Source organism: Dendrobates tinctorius, unplaced genomic scaffold (genome assembly GCF_039654945.1).
Source record: "Dendrobates tinctorius isolate UK_male_01 unplaced genomic scaffold, ASM3965494v1 ptg000016l, whole genome shotgun sequence".
NCBI lineage: Eukaryota > Metazoa > Chordata > Amphibia > Anura > Dendrobatidae > Dendrobates > Dendrobates tinctorius.
In genome coordinates this window covers 51,408,029-51,423,505 of record NW_027361684.1, presented here as the reverse complement: position 1 = coordinate 51,423,505, position 15,477 = coordinate 51,408,029, and the positions used below count along the sequence as shown (strand labels likewise).

Sequence of the window (15,477 nt, the reverse complement as noted above, 5' to 3'; positions counted from 1 at the left end):
TTGTTCATTTTACCTTTTATGATCTAGATTCTACTTGGGAATTTTTTAGGCTGATTTTGGATCTTTGCATGAAGGTATTGAAACAAGACGGGAAATACTTCACTCAGGTAAGTAGTAACCAAACTGAAGTTCTATCCATTTAATTTATAGCTCCTGGTACAGATGCCTATAGTGGCATGTAAAAGTTTGGGCACCCCTGGTCAAAATTATTGTTCTTGTGAACAGTTAAGCAAGTTGAAGATTAATTGATCTTTAAAAGACGTAAAGTTAAAGATAACAGATTTCCTTTGTATTTTAGGCAAACATTTTTTTTTTTTCATCTTTTTACATTTTAAAAATTGCAAAAAGGAAAATGGGCCAATGGAAAAGTTTGGGCACCCTGCATGGTTAGTTCTTAGTAGCGACCCCTTTTTGTAGCCAGGCAAGAGTCTTTCATTTCTTGTTTGATGGATGCTCATCCATTCTTCCTTAGAAAATTCTTCCGCTTCTGTAAGATTCCTGGGTCATCTTGCATGCACTGCTATTTTGAGGTCTAGCCACAGATTTTCAGATCAACCTTCAGCTTGTGCCTTTTAAGGAAGTCTGTTGGGTATGTTGACTTGTATTTAGGATCATTATCCATTTGTCGAAGGCATCCGCTTTTCATCTTCAGCTTTTTTTTTTTTTTTACAAATGATGTTATGTTTGCATCAAGACTTTGTTGAAATTTCATTGAATGTCTTCTTCCTTCTACTCGTGAAATGATGCCATTGGCTGCAACACACCCCAAAAGAATGATTGATCCACCCCCTTGCTTAATGGTTGACAAGATGTTCTTTTCCTATAATTCTGTGCCCTTTTTTCCACACATACCTTTGATCATTGTGGCCAAAAAGTTCTATTTTAACTTCATCAGTCCATAGGACAAGTTCCATAATGCATCAGGCTTGTTTAGATGTTCTTTTGCATACTTCTGATGCTGAATTTTAAGGTGAGGATGCAGGAGAGGTTTTCTTATGATGATTCTCTCATGAAGGTCATATTTGTGCAGGTATCTCTGAACAGTAGAACAATGTACCACAACTCCAGAGTCTGCTAAATCTTTCTGAAGGTCTTTTGCAGTCAAGCAGGGATTTTGATTTTCCTCTCTAGCAATCCTACGAGCAGGTCTCTCTGAAATCTTCTTTGTCTTCTAGACTTTATTTTGACCTCCACTGTTCCTGTTAACTGTTGTTTCTTAATTACATTTCAAACTGAGGGAAGGGCAACTTGAAAACTCTTTACTATCTTCTTATAACCTTCTCCTGCTTTGTGGGCAACCATCATTTTTATTTTCAGAGTGCTAGGCGGCTGCTTAGAGGAACCCATGGCTGCTATTTTTTGGCACAAGGTTAGAGTAGGCTGGGTTTTTGTGCAGCTGGGAAATTTAAGTAACCTAGCTTTTCCTAACAATTATAGTGAACAAGCCATAACCCTAACAGGCTAATTAGTATCTGAAACCTTGGTCAAAGTTATCTGAGCACACAAAGCATCAGCCCATTTTCCTTTCTGTAATTTCTAAAATGTAAAAAACGACATTACATTTTTTTTTGCCTAAAATACGAAGGAAATGTGTCATCTTTAACTTTAGGCCTTTTAGAGATCATTTCATCTTCAACTTGCTTAATTGTTCACAATAACAGTAATTTTGACCAGGGGTGGACACACACATTTACAGTACATGCCATTGTAGATGCATTGTAAACATAGTCTCCTAGAAACACACCATACATTTTTGAATACACTTCATCTTTAGTTAAAGGGGTTGTCTTGTCAAAAAGAAAAGTTCAGGGGGTTTATATGTTACGCCTAAGTCACTTGACCACTGCAGCTAATCAGAGACTGCAGCAGGGCTGCTGCTCTTGGAATGATTACATTTCCTTTTCCTGTGTCAGTGAAGACCACAGAGAGGACTGCGCAGGATCTAGGTGGCTGCCAGTAGGTGAATATCTCTTATTTTGTTACTTTTTACGGCTCCAGGCCGCTGGGGAAAACTTTTCTTTTTGCCCGGACACCACCATTAGCTGTTTAACATCGAGACTATGCAGAAATAGGAGTTTTATGTTGTCTATTAGTCAAAGAATACAGTATTCATATCTAATTCATTCCTGTATTATTGTACAGATATTGCAAGGATTCTTTATAATGACCACTTAAAAGTAGAGTAGTCAGACTCGGCGCTGAATTTATAACCGTTTCTCATGCTGTTTTTAGCTTTCTTGCAGCTTGCTACACTTGAGATATTTTTTTGGTACTTTATGCAATCTATTCTTTCAATTCCTTTACACCAATGTGTTGATTCAAATATTTGTTTCACGTTTTAAAAGGGGTACTCCTGCACTTAAAATTTGTTTTCTGCATATCTATCCTTACACCCTAGCTACTTTTGTAATTTACTTTATTACACAGTAAATCTTCTCCCTATCTAGTTAATCTTTAAATGTGTGGTTTTTTTTTTTTTTTTTTTTTTACTGTACTTCCTGTCACATTTCGTTTTAGAGGAGTCTCTGGCGTGACATCACAGGAGGCTGGGACTGCCACTCACTCCGTGCTTCGTCCATTGCCCCTCCTAGAACAGTACGTCACAGGCAACAGCTCTGCAGTTACTTACTAATTTCTTGCATCACTGCCCCTCTGAAGGCATCCTGGATCCTAGGTTATAGATGTTGTGGGAGATGTAAGTGCAGCGCTGACACTTTGTTTCTATCTCCACCACTGCTGTAGCTTCAGTGAAAGAAGACGTTGTCGAGATAGGGAATAGAAGCAGTGAGTGACAGGAGGGCTGCCCCACAGCTTTTAGCACTGCCTACAAATGAATTGTTACCAGGGGGAGGTGAAAGAAGCAGTGCGTGACACCAGCGCCGCCGTCTAATGACGTTTCGTTTGAGGGCGCTGCTAAAAGCTGTGGGGCTACTCTGATGTCAATGATTGGTTCAATTTCTTCCTCTTGATGACGTCTTTCAGTTGGAAACTACGGCAGTGGTAGAGATAGAAGCAGAGTGCTGGCACTGCTCTCACATCTCCCACACTGTCCATCACTTAGGATCAGGGCCATCTTCACAGGGCGGCCATGCAAGAATCATTCAGAAACCGCCCAAATTATCAAAATATAAAAAGAATTAATCCGATCGGTAAATGGCATAACGTGAAAAAAAGATCAAATCTCCAGAATTACATTTTTTTTTAGTCTGCCGCAAAAAAAATGCAATAACAGGAGATCAAAATATTGTATCTACCCCAAAATGGTATCAATAAAAACATCAACTCATCACACAAGAATTAAGCCCTCACCCATCGCCAGACCCTGAAAAATGAAGACGCTATGGGTCTCGGAATCCTTTTTACCTTTTTTTTTTTTTTTTTACAAACTCACCACTTAAATGAGAAAGTACCTATACATGTTTAGCATGTGTGAACTCATAAGGACCTGGAGAATAATAATGGCAGGTGAGTTTTATCATTTAGTGAACATGGTTAAAAAAAAACCAATCAATTGTGGAATTGCACTTTTGTTTTGCAATTTCACCGCACTTGGAGTTTTTTTTCCCCGTTTTCCAGTACACTACATGGTACAATCAATGGTGACCTTCAAAAGAACTTGTCCCTTAAAAAAAACAAGCCCTCATACGACTATATTGATGGAACAATAAAGAAAGTTATGGCTCTGGGAAGAAAGAGCGCAAAAAAAAAAAAAATACCAAGGTCGTGAAAGCGTTAAGGATTAGATAGATTAGGAGAAGTGTAGGGTATTGTATAACGGAGTAAATTAGAAAAGTGGTTAGGGTGGGGTGTAAGGATAGATATTTAGAAAATGCATTTTAGGTGCCGGACCACCCCTTAATGCTAAGCCTTTTTTCTGCAAAACTATGCCCATATTTTAGACACTGTCTAACTAGCAGAAAAAGTGTTTGCAAGACATTGTTTGGTGCATCCTTAGCCAGAATTATGGTGCAGCCTGGGCACATGCAGTTTTTAGTTTTGTAGTTTCCGCTCCTTTTTGTATTCCTCGGGAATGTTCCCTTTTTGCTGTAGTGCGCGGTGCTCGATGCCACCTTTAGTAGTTTTTCCCAGGCTATGTGGAGCCAGTGCACTATGCTTTTCACTGTTGAAAAGTTTTCATAATAGTGCCTCAAAACAGGGATGCATGGCTTTACTAAAGTCTAGGCCTGGGAGATGTAATTCCAAACTTTCATCTGTGGGCTGTTTCTTAGTTTGAGCCAGGGACATTTCATTGTCAGGTTCTAATTATGGAACGTTCAGTCTTTGCTGTTAAAATTAGCGTAAATTACTGTTCCTAATGATAATGGGTATGAGTACAGTAAAATAGCGTTATTAAGGCCTTACCGTTACATGACAGCTGTTGAATTATCAAACGTTAGAAATGATCAGTCGGACCCAGGGAAATACTGTCAATGCCCTGAAGCCAAGAAAACTAATTATGCAGACATTATGCAGCTACATTTTTATTAATTAGACGAGCCGACTAATTGGTAATTGCGAAATCTTTACTGCTGCATTCTGGGTTATAAATAAGTTCCTTGCTGGAAGCTAGTGCCAGGATTTCAGATGCTGGCCTTGTGGAAATGTACTTTATGTTGTCTGTGGTCCTGCTGGGCTTTGTGATGAAGAACCTAAGGGAAAGTTTCATTCTGTCACCTTAAGGAAGTGTATCATCTGAAAATGAGCAATGATTGAAATTAAGATTTTTTTTTTTTACATTTTCTTTTTATGTTATCATGTTAGACTCTATAAAACATGCAATATGGTAGTTCCTATTTTCTGAAGGTTAGTTTTCAGCTTTGCTGTGTAGGCTAGGGCAGTGTCAGTAGAGTAATCTCATTATTAGAGGACATGGGAGTATAATGACAGATGACACCTCTATTCGTTAGTCACTTTATTTCACATAAGGCTTGACAACAGATGTCTGGAGAAGAGAATATGCTTGTGTGAGGGGGGTTGGGTAAATCAGAGGTCCCCAAGACCCCTTGGAATTTTGAAAAGCCTAGACTTAAGTCTTATTTCCAGCATCACAGTTCTCAACCCCCTAGCCAGTCTAGGCATTTTATGTCTTTTATTTCAATCACACCGCATGCAACAAATACAGGCCATTGTTAATTGCATTAGGTATGCATGACACAATACCTACTGTGTGGATGTGTGCTTTTATAAAACATTTTATTCGGGGGATTGAATAATTGTAACACTGCAGCAGTCAATGAAAGTGGCATCTTATGTTGAATTTGGAGAAACTGTTTGACCAATTTGCAATGGGGATTCAATGATGTTGATTGCAAGTGTGCCTGAAGACTATTAGTTTACTGTCATTTTTTTGCCCATCAACCTTCCATTGACTGCAGCTGCCAATAAAGGAATGTTTGGTGCTGATTTATTAATACTGCAGTAAATTTATTAAGAGGTCCACCTAATGAATTTGGTACGTCTTTTCTGTGGCGTGGGCACTCTGCCAGAAATGCTGCCCCAGTCGACACTTTTAGTAAATTTGACAGGCAGAGTAGTCATACCCTGTCCCTCCCAGTTTCCACCCTGGCTCTGCCCATTTTTCTGTAGCTGCTTCAAACTGACACCAAAAGTTCCAAAATTTCATTGCGTTGTGCAAAAATTCTGCGACTTTTGGAAGTGTTTAACTACAGTTTTTTGTCGAAAACACTTTGCATAGTGGCCTAGTGGCGAAGCTTTACAGCTTTTATATACGACTTTTGTAGCTAAAATCATTCATCATCACCATAAACATGTTTTTCCTTTTTACATTTCTGTCCTTCACTTGTCTAGCAGAGGACAATGGGATTATTCTTAAGGGTTCACTGAGGTTCTACATTAGATAATGTGGTGATATCGGGGTAAATGTATGTCGTTTTTTGTCCCATCCAATAGAATGGTTATAAACAGCAGACTTCTCAGGGTAATGGTTTCCTACGAGCTATACAAGCTTGGAAATGAAAGGTCACCAACTTTTTTTGTACATATTCTGTTTCCGTATAATAGGAGAATATCACTCCACATTAACCCGGACAATGTCCTAGCCTTGGGATAGATGGAAATGGAATAATTCATGGTGATAGCTTTGTACATTTCACTGGAAATGTTTGTATGAGGCAAAATGCCAAGGTTAACTATACAGCCACATTTAGATACATCAATCATACTGGGTCACAGAAAATGAGACCTTTCAGACCTCTACTTACAGACCTCTTTTGACAAAACTTTTGCAGTTTGGAGTCTCTATTTTTCTTCAGTATTTCTTGTTGTTTTCTCGGTCTATGAAGCTTTTTGGATTGTTCTGCTAGTGTGGTCTCTTTGGGTCTATCAGACTTTGCTTTGGATACAACTGGATCAGTTTAAGTAAAGTGTTTTAGAACGTCATTCATAGTCCATTAGAAACATTCAGTCTGGCCATGATTTCATGCTGAGATAGTCCTACTGTACTTAGATGCAGAATTTTACTTCTAATGCTTTCATTCATTTTTGGGACTCCTGACTTGAATTCCCAGCGATCAGCTGTAATCTGTAGAGAAATCTGGTATTAACCGTGCAGTTCACCTGCAGCACCACCACAGGGGAAACTAAGCATTGCAGTCTGCTCCTCCAATTCACTGGCTTACCCGTGTAATGCAGTACTGGACAGGCCCTCCAGTCCTCCAGGGAGAGATTCTGTTTGTGTCCACTCTCCACTATGGCCAAGACAACAGGATATTGAACAGAATTCCCTCCTCTCTTTGTATTTAGGGTATATGAATATAGGGGATTTGTAAGCCTAGGTTCACGTTTACTTTATTTTTACTGGTAGAAAACGTGCCATTACCAAACGGCCCTTTGTATAGTCAATAGGGCCGTTTTCGTCTTTCATAGGATGGATTTGCACAAGTTCAAACCTTCTGTTCCAAATGCCAGTGTAAACCAATCACTCAAAGAGAACCTGTCAGTACGATTTTGATTTTAAAGTAAATGCTTGGCCATAATGGCGCTGTTATACAGATTAAATATGAAGAAATGCACATCCTGGTTGTTGTTTAGAATCATAGAATCGTAGAGTTGGAAGGGACCTCCTGGGCCATCTGGTCCAACCCCCTGCTCAAAGCAGGATTCGCTAAATCATCCCAGTCAGATGTCTGTCCAGCCTCTGTTTGAAGACTTCCATTGAAGGAGAACTCACCACTTCTCGTGGCAGCCTGTTCCACTCATTGATCACTCTAACTGTCAAAAAGTTTTTTCTAATATCTAATCTGTGTCTCTTCCCATTCAGTTTCATCCCATTGCTTCTAGTCTTTCCTTGTGCAAATGAGAATAAAGTTGATCCTTCTACAATGTGACAGCCCTTTAGATATTTGTAGACAGCTATTAAATCTCCTCTCAGTCTTCTCTTTTGCAAACTAAACATTCCCAAATCCTGCAACCTTTCCTCATAAGACAGGGTTTGCAGACCGGTCACCATTCTGGTCGCTCTTTTCTGAACTTGCTCCAGTTTGTTGATGTCTTTTTTAAAATGTGGTGCCCAAAACTGGACACAATATTCCAGATGAGGTCTGACCAAAGAGGAGTAGAGGGAAATAATGACTTCACGTGATCTAGACTGTATGCTTCTGTTAATACATCCTAGAATTGCATTTGCCTTTTTTGCTGCTGCATCACACTGTTGACTCATATTCAGTCTGTGATCTATTAGTATACCCAAGTCTTTTTCACATGTGCTGTCACTTAGCCCTATTCCTCCCATTCTATATATGCTTTTTTCATTTTTATTGCCCAGATGTAGTACTTTGCATTTCTCCCTGTTAAAAACCATTCTGTTAGTTGCTGCCCACTTCTCCAGTTTATTTAAATCTTTTTGAATCCTCTCTCTCTCTTCTCTAGTATTAGCTATCCCTCCTAGCTTTGTGTCATCAGCAAATTTAATCAGTTTACCCTCAATTCCTTCATCTAAATCGTTGATAAAGATGTTGAACAATACAGGGCCCAGGATAGAGCCCTGTGGTACCCCACTTGAGACATTCTTCCAACTGGATGTGCAGCCATTTACAACCACTCTTTGGGTCCGATCACTAAGCCAGTTATGAATCCACCTAACAGTTGCCTTGTCCATTCCATACTTAGTCATTTTTTCAATAAGGATTGTATGAGAGACTTTGTCAAATGCTTTGCTGAAGTCAAGTTATACTATATCTACAGCATTTCCTTGATCCACCCAATCAGTGATACCGTCATAGAAGGAAATTAAGTTAGTCTGACATGACTTATTAGTTAGAAACCCATGCTGACTCTGTTTAATCACTTCATTCTTATCCAGGTATTGACATACATGTTGTTTAATAATTTGTTCAAAGATCTTTCCTGGTATAGAAGTCAGACTCACCGGCCTATAGTTGCCTGGGTCCACCTTCTTCCCCTTTTTGAAGATAGGAACAACATTTGCTCTTCTCCAGTCTTCTGGCACTTCTCCTGTTCTCCAAGAATTTTCAAAGATTATGGAGAGGGGTTCAAAAATTTCTTCTGCTATCTCCTTCAGTACTCTGGGGTGTAATTCATCTGGACCTGGAGACTTGAATTCATTTAGGTTAGCTAAGTGTTTCCTCACTATCTTTCTGTTTATAGATATCCTGGATTCTTCCATTCCCTTAATAGGACAGTGAATAACAGTTGATGTTGCATTTCCTTTCTGAGAGAAAACAGATGCAAAATAGGAATTTAAAAGTTCAGCCTTCTCAACATCCTGTCTTACCATTTCATCATTTTCATCCTGTAAAAATCCTATAGCATCTTTGACTTTTCTTTTACTTTTGACATATCCCCAAAATCCTTTATTATTGCTTTTGACATCTCTTGCAAGCCTCAGTTCATTTTCAGCTTTAGATAATCTGATTTGTGCCCTGCAGGTTCTGCAGACAGCATTATATTCTTCTTTAGATATGCCTCCCTCTTTCCATTTTATAAACATTTTTTTCTTCCTTTTTAGCATGTGCTTAAGTTCTGTGTTCATCCATCCTGGTTTCCTTAAATGCTTCCTATTCTTCCCTCTTTTCGGAATTGTTAACAACTGTGCTTTGAGAATTTCATTTTTCAAGATTTCCCATCCTTCCTGGACATTTTTGTCTTTAAGGATATCCAGCCATTGGATCCCTCCAATTCTCTTTCTGAATCCCTTAAAATCTGCCTTTCTGAAATCTAACCTTGACGTCTGAGTCTTCACAGGTCTTCCACCTCTAGTAATCCAAAATTCTAAAATAGCATGGTCGCTACCTCCTAGGGTCCCAGCCACTTTTACCTCCTCAACCATTTCCTCCCTGTTTATAAGGATTAGATCCAAGGTAGCAGTTCCCCTTGTTTTCTCCCTTACCTTTTGGAAGATAAAGTTGTCAGCAAGAGAGGATAAGAATTTCCTTGACCTGTTAGTTTTGCCTAAGAGAGATTCCCAACAAATGTCTGGATAGTTGAAATCTCCCATGACAACTATGTCATATTTTTTGGAGAACTTGGCCATCTGATGCATAAAGAGTTCATCTATATCTTCGGCTTGCACAGGCGGCCTGTAGTAAATGCCTACAATGGTGTCCTTTCCATTGTTCTGTCCTTGTATTCTTACCCAAACAGTTTCCACAGAACTCCCAGTCTCTGAAGCTTCAATCTCTGTGCAGATATACGCGTTTCGAACATACAATGCGACACCCCCTCCTCGTTTATCAAGTCTGTTTCTTGCAAATAAGTTGTATCCTTCTAGTCTTGTATTCCAATCATGTGTATTGTCCCACCAAGTTTCAGTGATTCCAATTACATCATATTTCTGTTCTTGTGTTAGTAGTTCCAATTCTCCTTGTTTGTTGCCCATGCTTTGTGCATTAGTATAGAAACATTTTAGTTTGTGATTGGTTTCTCTTTCTCCAATATTTTTATTAATTAGATTCTTTCGTCTTTGTTCTTCCTTTCCACTTCTAATAGCAGAGTTCTCAATAGCATTTGTCAGGTGTATGGCTTTTTCTGGTCTTTTGCTTCCCTTCCCATGTTGTTCTAGTTTAAAGCTCTCCTTACAAGTGTAGCAAGGCGACTTCCAAATACATGCTTTCCAGTCTTCGTAAGGTGCACCCCATCTCTAGCAAGTAGTCCATCGTATAAGTAGTTCACTCCGTGATCCAGAAATCCAAATCGTTGCTGACGGCACCATCGACGTAGCCAGTTGTTCACCTGCAGAATCTTATTCCACCTCCTTGTTCCATGGCCATCCACTGGGAGGATGGAAGAGAAGACCACCTGCGCTCCCAGTTCTTTCACTTTCTTGCCTAAGTCTTCAAAGTCTCTGCAGATGATTTCCAGGTCGTTTCTTGCGGTGTCATTTGTCCCCACATGTAGTAGCAGGAATGGGTAGTCATCTGTAGGTCTGAAGAGTCCTGATATCCTGTCAGACACATCTTTAATTTTTGCACCTGGAAGACAGCACATTTCTCGTGTAGTTATATCCGGTCTGCAGATAGTGGCCTCTGTTCCTCTCAGCAGGGAATCCCCCATGACCACCACTCTCCGTTTCTTCTTCACAACATTTTTCTTTCTCCATCCAGGAGGACTCTGAGGGCGTACAAGGTTGCTGTTTGTTGGCAAAGTCTTATCCTGATGTATTTCTTCATTGTTTTCCTGCGTGAGAGCCTTTTACTGGTTTCTGAGCAGTATGGGTGCTGACTGCCTCCTGATCCTCCTGCTTCTCTGGGTCACATGTCTCCATTCCTCTGTTTCTTCAGGTGCACTTCGAATTTCTTCTCTTTCTGTAACATGAAGAGATAATTCTGCTCTGTCCAAGAACTCTTCACCTTCCTTAATGATCTTCAACGTAGCTAACCTCTCTTCGAGATTTTGCAACTTTTCCTCCAACAGGGACACAAGCTTGCATTTGTGGCATGTGAAGTTTGGCTTTTCCACTGGTAAATCTGTGAACATGTAGCAAGAAATGCAGCTCACCAAATGGCTCCTGGCCTCTTCCATCTTGAGATTTCTTAAAAACGATGAAAGATGAGCCAAATTTCGCAAATGATCTCCTCAAGACTCTTCCCCTGGTTTTCCGATCTCCTCTTTTCAGCTGCAACCGCCAAAACCCAGTGATCGTTGAGCTCGCGGAGACTCTTCACTTATCCCAGAAGGCACTGGGAATATGCAAATGATCTCCTCAAGACTCTTCCCCTGGTTTTCCGATTTCCTCTTTTCAGCTGCAACCGCCAAAACTCAGTGATCGTTGAGCTCGCGGAGACTCTTCACTTATCCCAGAAGGCACTGGGAATATGCAAATGATCTCCTCAAGACTCTTCCCCCGGTTTTTGTTTAATCAGTATTGGACTTTTGGGTGAAATAAGCTTTTGGTGCATAGAGCAGGACTGTGAGTAGGGTTTTGAGCTCCTGCCACGGCCCCTCCGCTGGTCTTTGCCTTGTGTATCTTCCTTCTTTTCTAAAGTTTGTGCCGGCACCATCCTTCAGCAGATTAATCTCATGGAAGTTATCAGGAAAATTGTGTTGGTGTCAGCACAAGTACAGATGACCATCAGGTCATATAGTCCGCTGATGGGTAAGATCGCCTGCTAAGCTGACGGGTAAGAGCGCCCGCTAATCTGACACATAATTCTGTCCTCCACGTCCTCCTGCAGGCGCACAGAAAATGTGTACAATTTTGCCAGTAATACTTCCTGCACACTTGTGCACTGATTCATCACTGCAGGTCGTGTGGCTTTTGACACTTGTGCCAGATCAACGTATAATTATACTTTTAGAAGATCTTGGTAACAATTATGCCATAGTCCAAGGTTTCAACAGCTGCCATTAGATGATGATTACAGTGGGCATAAGTTGTTCCAATTTGCACATACACAATCAGACATTTGTCAACCAGATAGTATAAATAGTATTTTATTCCATTAATTGGATGACTTATCGAATAGGTTATTTCTGCTCCATCTGGTTTTAGGTGGTTGCAGATTTGGAGTTTCAGGTTCTGCAGGAAACATTCTGGGCTGTGAAGCATTGATGGTCTGTCATTACCACTTGTCACAGGGGCACCAACACATCAGCAATGAGATTCTATGGTGTGTGCCAGAACACGGAGATCCCATGTAGACATTCGCTGACTACACACCTACAGTGACTAATATTAAGAGAATGTATTATCGGAAAATGACCTCTTGTTTAAGTCTTTTTTTTATTGTTTTGACAATTTATTTTTTCTATAGGTTACAATCTTTATTAACCTCTTATTGACCAGGAGTGTTTCAGCTTTTGCATTTTTGTTTTTTTGCTCCCCTTCTTCCCAGAGCCTTAGCTTTTTTAATTTTTCAGTGAATATGGCCATGTGAGGACTTTTTTTTTTTTTTGCGGGACAAGTTGCACTTTTGAACGACACCATGTACTGAAACTGAACTGCGATAAAGGAGTCTCCAGGTCATTACAAATTCTTAGATACCAAACCTGTTTAGGTCTCTTTTTATTTTTATTTAGGCTGAGTGCAGACGGGGTTTTGAGCCCTGCGGATTTTTCCGTGCAGAATGGAAGAAAACCGCAGGTCAAATGACCTGCATTTTTCCTGCGGATTTCTTCCTTTTTTCACGCGGTTTTCATGCGGTTTTTGTGCGGTTTTCCATTGCGGTCTTCCCCCTGCGGATTTGGTGACAGGGGAGATAGAAAACAGCACTAAAGAAGTAACATGCTGCGGATTTTGAACCGCAGGAAAACCGCGCGGAAAAATCCGCAGCGTCTGCACAGCGTTTTTTTTTTTTTCATTCATTTTAAAGGTACTGTACATCACAATGCGGATATGCAACATTTCTGCGCGGTAAAATCCGCTGCGGAAACGCTGCAAATCTGCATCGTGTGCACATGGCCTTAAGTGGTGAAAGAAATTCCAAAGTTTATTTAAAAAAACAAAAAAAACAAAAAAAAAAACCCGCCTGATACTGGTACCGTCTGCTGATGTTTTTAATGATACCATGTTGGTGCAGATACGATCTTTTGATTGCCCGTTATTGCATTTCTATGTTGCGGCAACATTGATAGATCAGGTAGTGCTGAATGTGGTGATAGCAAATATGTTTATATTTGTTTGTCTATTTTATTGTTTTGATTTGAATTGGGCGAAAGGGGGTGACTTGAACTTTTATATATATTTTTTTAAATTTTTTTTACTTTTTGCATGCTTCAATAATCTCCATGGGAAAATAGAATCTGCAGTTGTCTGATCGGCTCTGCTATATACAGGTGATGATCAGATCACCTGTGTGTAGCAGAAATGCACTCTTGCTATAACTGCCGACCACCAGGCGGGCGGTGCTCATAGCAATCTGGCTATGACAATCATAGAGGTCTGCTGGAGATCTCTAGTTGTCATGCCGACCCGTCTGTTACCCGCGATCATGTGACGGCGTCACAGATGAGTGGGATGAAGGAAGCACTTCTGGTAAGCGTGAGTTAAGTACTGTTGTCGGAGGCTGACAGCGGCATTTAACTAATTTACAGTTGCAGATGGATGGCGATTCCACCCAAGGCTGTTGTGGCACATGTCAGCTGTATAGATCGGCTCACGTGCCTGGAAAGGTGCGGGCTCCGTGGCGGAGCCTGCACAAAGCCGGAGGGTCGGACATGGGCGTACTATTACGCTCAACATCGGAAAGGGGTTAAACATGATCTGTCGGCAGGTTTATGCTATTGCGTATGTGTGTGTATATATAATATATATTATGTATATACAATTTTCACACTGACTACTGGTGCAGTTCTAGACTCCCACTTCCAGAAGATATTTCTGAAGTCTCATTATTACAGGCAGGATCACAATGACAGGTGAAATAGCACATCTATACACAGCAGGTAACATCTAGGTTCACTGTAGATGTTGTCACAGATCACCTTTGCACATGCTGATTAGCTTCTTCAGTACAAAAGATAGTCTTTGAGTCTGTTGCTGCTAATGTACATGTAAATTTCATGCACAGGCAGTACGAGTCTACAATGGCTTCAGCAGCCAGTGTGAACATTGCAAAATTCCATTTTATTTGAACAAAGATCGTGATAGGAAAATTAATATACATTTAAGATATAAACTTTTTGACATTTTCTGATGACACATTGCTTTTAAAACCAGATCCCACTCTGACCTATTTCTTGTTAGAAATCAGTCCCTGAGTTTAGTAAGCTGTTACGGCATATACTGGTCTCCTGAGAACAGTACATTGAGCGGAGAACGTAACGTGTCCATTAAGGCCTGTTTCACACTTCAGTTTTTTGACGTCAGTCAAAATCCGCCAGTTTTAGAGAAACGGATCCGCCCCTTTTTTTGGCGGATCCGTTTTTTCCCCCATAGACTTGCATTAGCGACGGATTTTGACTGACGGTCGTCCATTGCATCCGCTTTTGGACGGATCCGTTTGAATTATAGCGGATCCCGGGCGTAGCAGACGGACACTGAAACATTTTTTTGTAGCGACGGTCCACTTTTTGCAAGTGCGCATGCCCGGAAGGTTTGGTCAGAGAAGCATTTTAACCCTGAATATCGTTCTGGCAGTGGCATGAAACTCTCTCTCTCTCTCTGTCTCTCTCTCCAGACAGCTGTTCCTTTAAATTTCCTGCCCTTTGCAACTTCGGCGGATCCGTCCAAAAAGTGGTCCGCTGACATAAGTTTGTTCCAAAGCGGAAACGGATCTGTTTTTTATTTTTGGCGGATTTTAACTGATCACAAAAAACTGAAGCGTGGAACAAGCCTAACGCTTCGGCGCTCTATTCACGAAGCTCTGCATTGTGAATCTAAGGCTTCCTTTTAATAGTTTCTAGCGTTCAGACATGTTAATGCAGGTTTAAAAGCTGAGACGGCTTTATGGAACGGGGTGCATGGAGGACATTTGCTGGAAAAGGGTTCAGAGTGGCTTTTATTGCATTATTGTGCAGTAAATCGACTCTGTAAACAGCTAGAAAATTGCGCTTTTAACTACTGCAATGACATGACAAATTAATAGTCAACTATCTCAATCTCAACGTGTCCACCAGGGGTCAGTATAAGTACAGGAGATTGTCCATCTCTGAATAGGCATTGGGATGTGGTCACCTCTTTCAAACATTAGGTTATTTAGTTTGTACACTTTACATATTATATTATTATACATAGTTGATTCTATGCAGCAGCCATCACACTGATCAATTTTCTGACATGTTTGCATGGAACAAAATGGGTTCCTTTACGCCTTGTAATCAATTACGTACTTTACATCTCGTGCGTTTTGTCATGGTTTAATGGAAATCTTTGTCTGCGAGCGTATCATTTACATCGGTGTGTTTGTCATCATGTAATCACCAAGTGTTTACGGAAAGACGTCCGCAGAGCCTGGATGCCGGATTGCTGTCTGTCTGTTTCCAGGCTGCAGAGGGTTGACTGTTGTGTATTCTGCACATTTGCCGAAAATCCGATATCCTCAGGAAAAACGCTTTTTCCGG

At 40.5% G+C, this 15,477-nt stretch overlaps 1 protein-coding gene across 3 annotated transcripts in view; it reads left to right on the top strand.

The window, feature by feature from the left end:
- Window positions 1–15,477, top strand: part of SMS (spermine synthase) — a 212,805-nt gene that overhangs the window by 91,480 nt on the left and 105,848 nt on the right. For all 3 annotated transcript variants that reach the window (XM_073565837.1, XM_073565838.1, XM_073565836.1), the window contains exon 9: window positions 28–107. In XM_073565837.1, the coding sequence (XP_073421938.1) occupies window positions 28–107 (80 nt within the window). The remainder of the gene's footprint in view (window positions 1–27; window positions 108–15,477) is intronic.